Below are 9,930 nucleotides of genomic sequence, written 5' to 3' on the forward strand. Positions count from 1 at the left end.
GACAGCAGTGAGTTTGGTTTTTTTTTTTAGGTGATAATTTAAGTGTTCAATTTATATTAGATCATGGTATCTCCTTTAATAATAATTTTCCTTCAATTATAGTACACTTCTCTTTTTAAGGCTGAAAAATGTCATAAAGTTATCATTACTAAATTATTTTCTTTTCAGATGTTTGCATTTTATCTCCTATTGTTATCGTAGCCTCCTCAGGAGTGTCTTTAGTTGCTTTTCTGAATTCAGAATAACATAATGTCAAGGCTGGAAGGTACCTTACCAGTAATCGATTTAGACCAGCAATGTCCATTAGAAACTTCATAGAAATAAATGGTTTCTGTCTGTGCTGTCCAGGGTAGCTGTCCTGATGTGGCTATTTGGTTTATGTGACCGAGGAACTGGATTTTTCATTTTATTTCATTTGAATTCATTTAAGTTTAGATTTAAATACCCCCATAAGGCTATTAGATCAACCTCTCCCCTTCTGTTTACAATGACCTAAAACCCAAAAGGGAAGTGATTTATCCAAAGTTATAGATCCCTAACAGCTCCTGCTCACTTACTGCTTTCCTTTGCATGTTAATGTTTTCCTAAGTTTACTATCTTTTCTAATAGCCTCCTCTTGTTTATCATCGGCAAAGCAAAAATTTCCCACAAAATGACCCCCCCTTTCAGATAAAAAGGGAATATTTAGACCATTTTATCAGTGTTAGGGATTGAATTGTGTATTCCCAAAATGTGTTGAAAAGCCTTATCCCTAAACCTGTGGATATAATTCCATTTGGGAGTAAGGTTTTCTTTTGTTAGGTTAATAGGCCATATCAGTTAGGGTGTGGTTTAAACCTATCACTGTTGAGATATAAAAGGACCAGATCAGGCACAGAAGCAAGTAAGCACAGATGGGGGAAGACAGATGCTTCACCACGTGAAGATCAGCAAGGAATCGAGGACCAGAAACTGCAAAGAGACAAGGAACTTTCCCTGCCTTCTGAAGTTGGTGCCCTGAACTTGAACTTCTAGCCTCCTTAACTGTGAGAAAATAAATTTGTTTGTTAAAACCCCCTACTTGTGGTATCTCTGTTAAGGCAGCACTAGATAACAAGATAGTCAGTAATGATGGAAAATAAATAATTAGCATTGTTTTAGTTTGTAATTTCAAAAGCAGTTTTTACATCTATTTTAATTTATACTCTTAACATACCTGGTAACCAAAAAAAAAAAAACAACAACAAAAAAACAAACTCACTGCCATTGACTCGATTCCAACTCACAGTGACCCCCTTTGGGTTTCTGAGGCAGTAAATCTTTATGGAAGTAGATTGCCCAGTCTTCCTTCCATGGAGTGGTTGTAGCTTTGAACCACCCAACCTTCTAGTTAGCAGTCAAATGCTAAGGCACTACACCACCAGAGCTCCTTAACATACATGGTAGGCCTCTATTTGTTACTTCATAGAAGGGGAAATGAAAGCAGAGAAAGATGTGAAAAGTCTTGCTTAAAGCCATTCAATAGGTAGTCAGATGAAAAGGAGCTAGGGCAGAGCAAGTTGGAACTCAACTATCTTTCAACCAGGAAACATGGCTCTCTTGGGCTGCAAGTGAGTAGCATCGTCAGTTGACTAGGCATTCTGAAAGGATAACTGTTACTTCTTCCCCAAACTGAACTAATTTAGAAATAAAGGGTTTTATTTAATTTTAATTAAAATTAAATTTTTAATTATTTAATTTTAATTTTATTTAATTATATTCTCTGGTACCACAGAAATTTTTAATAATGATTTAAATTTTGCCCACATTCAGGATACTCATAAAGCCTCTAAGATATTCTCTGATAACTAATTAGGCCAGAGCATCTGAAGGAATTTTTGTACTTTCAGCATATTAATAGAGTTTGTTTGTTGTATGAATTCTGTGATGTCGAATAAGGGCTGAACTCACGCGGAAAGGCCTCCCACACTCATCACATTCATAAGGTTTTTCACCTGTGTGGATTCTCTGATGCTGAATAAGACCTGTGCGCCCACTGAAATCTTTTCCACATTCTTTGCATTTATAGGGTTTTACTCCAGTGTGTACTCTATGATGTCCAATAAGATGTGAGCGCTGAATGAAGGCTTTTCCACACATATCACATTTATAGGGCTTCTCTCCGGTGTGAGTTCTCCTGTGTTTACTAAGGTCTGAGCTATGACTGAAACTTTTTCCACATTCATCACATTTATATCGTCTTCTTTCCCTTTGTTGCCACTGTAATCTGCTCCCACTTTCAGGAGCATCATTGGATTCAGGATGCTGAGGAATGGCTCCATCAAATCTGTTGTTTATCTCCCCAAGGGTCTCCATGTTTTTGGGCATATCCTCTTTCTGGGTCAACTCTTGATGCTTAGTCCTGGTTTTATCACCTATAACAAACATTACACAAATAGGTTCTGTTTTAGATTGAGAAGAAAAAAGCCTATGGAAAAAAAGAACATGTAAACATTATAAAATATGCTATAGTGAGAAGTCACATACAATACAAATGAGATACCTAGTACTATCTTATTTTTGGTACTAGCATAGATTCATAATATAGGGAAGAAATTCAGAAGAGGCCAGTTTGAAAGAGAGCAGCAGAATATAGTGTTTAGGAGTGGATTAAGAAGTGAGATTAAGTGTGGATTGAGGGGCTACCTGGAAATCCTGTGGAAAGGCAGAATGGTAAATGGGGACTGTAGATATGCCAAGAAAAATTAAGAGGGATAGACAAGAGATTGGAGAACAGAGATGGGGAATGAGGAGGGAGGTAAATGTTTGGAAGAAGCATACAGAGGCCTGCAACAGAGGTGGTAAGTGAGGGTAAAAGCAAATGAAAGTGACTAGAGAGGATAATAAGATTAGGGTTCTGACAGGAATATAGTGAGGAGGAACCAATAAAGGAGGGAAGCATTTATAAAGAGTAATAATTAGCTGGAAGCAGAGCGAGAGCAGGCAGGGCAGAGTAAACAGAGGAAGGATGAGCAGGAAATAACAGTGGGTAGTCTGGTGTATGTGCTAGGTTGAATCTTTTTGTCTGAAACTGATATCCTCCTGTCAGAACCCTACCTAGATCAGTGGTTCTCAGACTTCACTATGCATCAGAATCACCTGGATGGCTTATTAAAAACACAGGTTTCTGGGCCCCACCACCCCTTAGAGTTTCTGATTTGGTAAGTTGGGATGGTGCTCATGAATGTGCATTTCTAACTAGTTTCCTACTGAGACATATTTCTGGTCCAGGGACGATATTTTGAGATCAATTGGTCTATCCATTATTCAAGGGTCATCTCAAATGCTGTGTTTTCCAGTCTTCCTTGATTTCCCAAATTGAATGTTCTCTCTCTTCCTAATCCTCAAACTTAACATAGAATTTGGCATGTAACAAGTACTCAAAAAATATTTGTTGAGTTGAATTCTACAAGAAAATAGCTGTTTTGATGATGGTAGAGAGGGTAGAAGTCATTTGGTCATGCTGAAACCGCTTGAAGACTACCATTAAACCTAAGGATCCCAGCTGTGCAATAATTCTGTAAAATGGTTAAAGATGATTTTCAGTGGTTTACTCAACAACTTGGCTATGATGGAAGAAGCAGAGAGTCTTTCCAGAACATTTCAGTACCTGGCCTGGGTATGGAGAACTCTGGCTCTGGCCTAGCCATTCCTCATTGCCATCACCATGTCCCTTTCCCCCCAAATCTTCCTGAAATCTCACCTTCCTCCCTTTAGTCATTTTTTACCTGGCAAGACTTTCTCAAAGTTTGATTATTTGCTCTAAGGTAATATTGCTTTGGAATCTAAATACCACATATCTAAATGCCAGTATCTCTGGCTGTAAATTATGAAGACTAGATTAGAGCCAGAATGTCCAGATTCTAGTCCTGGTTCTGGTGATAACTGTTTAAAATTAGGCAGATACCCACCTCAGTTTCTTTATCACTTGTGTTCTTCTCTTTACCTAGTGTTTGGATGATCAGATGGCAGAATGTATATTAAAGCACTCTGAAAAGTATAATGTGTGACAGAAGTATTGCTAAGTTCATTAGGGCAATAATTAGAGTGAATGTTGGAAATCATAGACACCCCCATACTATTTGGACAAATGTTCTTAAACATCAACATACTGGTTCAACATGCCCCCTTCTGGTTTTCCTATCTCAATTACTGGCACCATTATTCACCTAGTGGCTTAAGCCACAGATTTAGGATTATATTAAGAGTGCCTACCTCCCTCTACCATATCCAATCATATCTTTTGCTTTTATTTCTTAAAATATTTCTTATCTCTTGATTTTTCCTTTTCTCTTCCTGTCCCCTCTGCTCCACTCTTCTTTATATTTTAGAGTACCCCTGGCTCCACCCTCTGCCTCATGTTTATACCTTATCTCCCTCCTACAGTTGAGTTCTCATACACTTAAAGACTTTGGAAATTAGAGAAGCACTCTATTTCACTATGTTGAGATACTACTGGTTACATTGGAGAATCCTTCTAATCTTTTTTTTCTACTATATAGAAATTAAAAACAATTATGGACAATGATCTTTTCAAACACAATTATATGTCACCCATTCATCTATTTAAAATAATAAGATAGGTCTCTACCTGATTGGATGAGGTTCCATTTTCTCAGCCTGTCATTCAGGAATCTTAATTGGTCTTTGCTTTTCCTTCTGCAAAATCTTGTCATATCAAAATCAAACTCAGAAAAGTTGTTCTTCTTAGAATGTGTGATATTCTCATGTTTTGACTCACTGTTCTCTCTGGAATGTCACCTTCCTAATTTCTATCCATTTAACCATTTCAGTTCAATCAAATCTACCCTGTGATACTTTTGCAGGTCTGCCATAAGGACAGTGGTCCTTTTCTCCATAGCTCACAGTATATCTCTAAAAAACCCAAAAAATCTACTGCCATTGAGTCAATTCTGACTCACAACAACCCTACAGGACAGAGTAGAATTGCCCCATAGAGTTCCCAAGGCTGTATATCTTTATGAAAGCAGGCTGTCTCATCTTTCTTCCACAGGGTGGCTGGTGGCCAGTCTTTTGGTTAGCACCCCAGTGCTTTAACCACTGTGCAACTATATAGCTCCTCAGTATATCTCTAGTAATTATTACACATAATTGCAACTGCTTACTTCCTTCTGCTACTTGAAGAGAGGAGCTCAAGTATCTTATCTTTGCATTCCTTACATCTAGCATGACATATAGCTGCTGCTCAATAAATGTTTAATGAAAGAGCAAAGAATGAACAGAACAGGAGGTTCTCAACCTCACCTCTAAAGCCAACCAATATCCAACACTCCACCTCTAGAGTTAAATCACTGAAAGGCTCTTTAATTATACATAGCAGAAATGAACTAGAAACATCTCAGCTCAAAACAGTTTTTCAGATTAGACAAAGTCCCTGAAATGAGAGAACCATACTGGTAAACTTTAAGTAAAGAGAATGGAATTCAAAGTAGGCCAGAAGGTAATGTCCTGCTTAGGGGAGGTACTGTGGACATGAGGGCCTCTAGAGAAAGGGTAGGGAACATTGAAAAGGGTAAGGCTTGGGCAAACAGGGATTTAAAATTTGCCTTTTTTTGTGTAGCCTGGGGATATATTAGATGCCCTGATTTTTAATTAGTGAGTTGAGTAGTAGAATGGGGGACCTAACCGCAACCCGAACCTAGTTAACCTGATAGGGACAAATACAAAACAGCCTATTGCACTTACTTTCTCTCCCCTACTTCTTTCATATGAGGATGTTCATAAAGTCTCCCATTTCAAAATAGAAATTTAAGGAAATTTGGAAGTAGAATCACCACATAACTTGAAAGGGTATTTAAAAACCAATGCCAACTCCCTCCAACACTCTTTGGGCTAGATTGCAGCTTTTAAGTCTCACTCACTCTTACTGCCATCAAGTCAATTCAACTCATAGTGACCCCTCTTTGGGTTTTCAAGGTGGTATCTCTACAGAAGCAGATTGCTCAATCTTCCTTTTGAGGAGTGGCTGGTGGGTTTGAACCACCAGTCTTCTGGTTAGCAGTCAGATGCCTTAGGCATTAATTCTTTTAGTGTGGGGCAAAGGTAGGAAGGGGGATAAAATCTTCCATAGTGAGGTAAAGGTCAAGCAGGCAAAACTTTAAAAGGAGAAGATGGATTTGAGAAAGCTCTTCTCTAAACTAAGTAGCCACCTCTTCCCTCACATACTCAAAAACTTCTGCTGCTTACCATTCCTTTGGGATTTCTTCTCCAGCTGGGTCTTCTTGGGATGGAGCTGGATAGTTAGTGACTCATGTGGCCTTCCAAAGGGGGCCAACTTGTCCAAGAATATGTCCTGTCTTTCTGAATTGGCTGAGACCTGGGAATAATGAGGGTAGATTGGGATTGTAAGGTAGATTTTGTGGGAACTGAAAACTTCAGAGAAAAGTTCAAAAGCAGCATCTGCTAGAGACATAGGAAAGGGGACAAATTCTCATTCAATTGCAAATAGCAATAAATGCAAAGTAGCTCTCCCACTGGCCTGTAGAGGTCCGGGGTCTTATAATCTTGAAACTTGGAGCCCAGGATCAAACCCAGCCCACTGGTGTTGAGTTGATTCTGACTCATAGTGACCTTTTAGGGTAGAAAGTCCCCATAGGATTTCCAAGGCTGTAAATCTTTAAGGAAGCTGGCTGACACATCTTTCTTTTGTAGAGTGGCTGGTTGGTTTGACCTGCTGACCTTTTGGTCATCACCAGGGCTCTCGGGGCTTGGAGGAAACCTTAAAATCATCTACCCCAACTTCTATGAAATGAGGGCATTACTTCTATAACTGTACTGTGGCTAGTTCACACTGAGATATTACATTGATATATACTGTATGTGTAAAATACACATCAAATTTCAAAGATTTATAAAACAAAAAAATACCAGACTGTAAAGTAGTTCATATTTTTATATTGAATACATGGTTAAACATTGTAGATTAAACAAAATAAATTTAATTTCACCTATTTTTATTTTTTAGCATGGCTAGCCAAAAATTTCAATTATATATATGGTTCATATTATACGTTTATTGGACAGTAGTACTGTTCTATAATATCCTTGAGAACTGCTTGAACCTCTATGGACAGGGAGTTCATTACATTCCAAGGTAGGCCATTTTATTTATGGGTGGCTATAAATGTTAGAGGGAGCTCTGGTAGCGTAGTGCTTAAGGCATTTGACTGCTAACCAGAAGGCTGGTGGTTTAAACCCACCAGCCATTCCTCGGAAGGAAGGTTGGACAATCTACTTCTGTAGTGATACTGCCTCGGAAACCTAAGGAGGGGTCGCTATGAGTCGGGGCTGACTCGATGGCATATAACAACAACAACAACAATATAAATGTTAGAAAATTCTCCCTCCCCCTCATACCTGTCTGCTTTCCTGTATCTTTCCACTGATCCTAGCCTTCTAAACTGACATAGAATCAAATGTCTTTTCTCTTTATTCAATCATACTTTAGTTATTTCACATTGGCAGTTAGAGCTCTCCCTAAGTATTGTTCCTTCCATAAGCTACACATCTTAAATACCTTCAGGTGTTCTTTCATACGCTTTTGCTTTGGCTGGGTCTATGTACTCTGATTACTGCCAGCCAAATGAGTGCCCCTTTCCCACCTGCTTTTCTGGTTCATCAAGCTCTCTCTCCAGATCCTCCAGCACAGTCACTGCCTCCTCTCCAGTCTCTGGATGGTGCTCCTGCACCCATGCTTGCAGGTCCCTAGGGAGAATGCTCAGGAATTGTTCCAGCACCAGCAGGTCCAAAATCTGCTCCTTGGTGTGACACTCCGGTCTCAGCCACTGGCAGCAGAGTTCCCAGAGCTGGGTAAGAGCTTCACGGGGGCCAGGTGAATCCTGATAGCAGAGTTTCCTGAAGCGCTGTCTGAAGAGTTCTCTCCTGTGAGGACTGCTCTTTTGTGAGATGGAGTCCTGACTCCAGGAATGGTCCTCTACCTTCACTACCAGAAGTCCGTTCTGTTCTGCAGGTTCCAGGGCTATGGCCATTCTGGGCTTCGTTGTTCAGGAGATTAATTCCCTGAGATTGATTCAAGAAAAAAAATCACTTACGATCTTGCCTTAAGAGAGACTCCTAAGGCATAAATGTTACCATAGAGAAATTACAAAAGCTGGTATAAACATGAACACACTAAGGAAGTTGAACCAACAAGGTGGACTCAGAGAAAATAGTGTCATATAGGAGGCAGTACAAAAGAACAGTGAAGTCTGGACATAGGTTTGAATCTGGGTTCTACAGTATGAGCTAGAGCAAGTCACTTATGTAGACTAGAGTTAACAGACCTCATCTGTCAAATTCTCATGATACATTCCTCAAAGGATTGTGGTGTGGCTTAAATGAGAAAGAATGCAAAGCCGCTGGCATAGCAACTGGCACTAGTAAGCCCTAAATAAACGCCAGGAATTAACAGCTTTCTTAAAGGCCCTTCCATTCCACATGAAATTCACAGGGTGGATTTGTGTCCTTAGGATTCAAGGGTTGAGGGCTATGGGCGCCAACCTGGGAAGGGGTCAGGAAGGAAGCCTCCGCAAGGGAACTCACAACCAGTGTCCACCTTTCAGCCAGAGTCCTTTCTTGTAGATGTGTCGAGTAGAAGGAGGGCGAGGGCGTTATCCTGTGCCAGCACCCAAGCAGGTGTGAGGAGTGGGTTGCTGCTGACCACAGTTGACCTGGCCCTCTCTTCTCCTCGGCGGAACCGGGAGAGACCTCATGAGTGGAGAGGTACAAGTACGAAAGCTGTGGTTCCCTGGGCGGCCCGAACAAAGGCTGGACTTCAAGCGACCAATCAGCGCCCGGCCTTCCCGGCCGCTCTAGGAAGTGTCACCTCGGTGACGACTGCCAGGCAACTTCGCTCTGCTCCATATACCACGACTGATGGAGTTGGGGAGCCAGCAAACACGTATTTTGACTCTTTCAAAAACAAAAATTTCTCCCTTTAGAGATTTTTTCTGTTTAATTTTTGAGTAAGTAATGCATCCATATCGTTCGATGTTTAAAAAGAGTAAGTCGGCCCCAGCGTCTCCTTTTGTCCACCAAAACTTTTCGTGAGATGTGTATACCTCCATAGATATATTATGCAATCATGTTTCTCTTGCTTTTTCTTCTTGCACAAAAGGTAGTAAGTACACTGTGCACTTCGATCTACACCTTGCTTTTTTTCTTTTTCCTCCTGCTAATATATCTTGGAGATTGTATATAAGTCTTGCTCTTTAACAAAACAAAACAACAACAAAAAAACATGTCGCATAATATTCCATTGTGCAAATGTGCTGGAATTTATTAATAACTATCCCATTAATGGTCATTTAGGTTGTTTCCAATCTTTTGCTTTTAAAATGCTGTGATAAATTACTGTGAACACATCATTTCCCATGTGCAAGGATACCAGGGTGGATTACCCAAAAAGCAAGGTAAGCACGGGTTTACTTGTGCTTACTTAGTAGATTGTGGTGAAACTCTTGTAAAATTGATTACTACAGATTAATTAGTTAAACATTATGCAAATTGTTGTATATTTCAAGGCCAAGTTAATAATTCCTAGTTCTTTTTTTTGGCCTATGTTAAAAGTAGGAGCTCTAGTAGCATAGTGCCTAAGGCACTTGAATGCTAACCAGAAGGCTGGTGGTTCAAACCCACCAGCCACACCTTGGAAGGAAGTTTGGGGAATCTACTATCAGTAGTGATTGTTGTTGTTATGTGCCGTCGAGTGGGACCCGACTCATAGTGACCACTCCTTGGGTTTCCGAGGCAGTATCACTACAGAAGTAGATTGCTCAACCTTCTTTCTGAGGAGTGTCTGGTGGGTTTGAACCACCAACCTTCTGGTTAGCAGTCAAGTGCCTTAGGCACTGTGCTACCAGAGCTCCTTACTGCCTCTGAAACCCAAGGAGG

At 40.1% G+C, this 9,930-nt stretch overlaps 1 protein-coding gene across 1 annotated transcript; it reads right to left on the reverse strand.

Annotated features, from left to right (window-relative positions):
• Positions 1-1,872: 1,872 nt before the first annotated feature.
• Positions 1,873-8,027, reverse strand: ZSCAN16 (zinc finger and SCAN domain containing 16). Its single transcript, XM_007956501.2, has 3 exons — positions 7,641-8,027; positions 6,226-6,355; positions 1,873-2,393 (listed from the first exon to the last, which is right to left on the reverse strand). The coding sequence occupies exons 1-3, from the start codon at positions 8,025-8,027 to the stop codon at positions 1,873-1,875; spliced, it is 1,038 nt and encodes a 345-aa protein (XP_007954692.1).
• Positions 8,028-9,930: the final 1,903 nt, after the last annotated feature.

Source organism: Orycteropus afer, unplaced genomic scaffold, assembly GCF_000298275.1.
Source record: "Orycteropus afer afer isolate SDZICR_OR568_19922 unplaced genomic scaffold, OryAfe1.0 scaffold00627, whole genome shotgun sequence".
Lineage (NCBI taxonomy): Eukaryota > Metazoa > Chordata > Mammalia > Tubulidentata > Orycteropodidae > Orycteropus > Orycteropus afer.

Coding starts and splice junctions, on each gene's coding strand:
- ZSCAN16 (XM_007956501.2), bottom strand. CDS start 8,027: ATGGCCATAGCCCTGGAACCTGCAGAACAGAACGGACTTCTGGTAGTG. Junction 6,356..7,640: donor TTGATGAACCAGAAAAGCAG/GTGGGAAAGGGG, acceptor CATTATTCCCAG/GTCTCAGCCAATTCAGAAAG. Junction 2,394..6,225: donor GAAGAAATCCCAAAGGAATG/GTAAGCAGCAGA, acceptor TGTTTGTTATAG/GTGATAAAACCAGGACTAAG.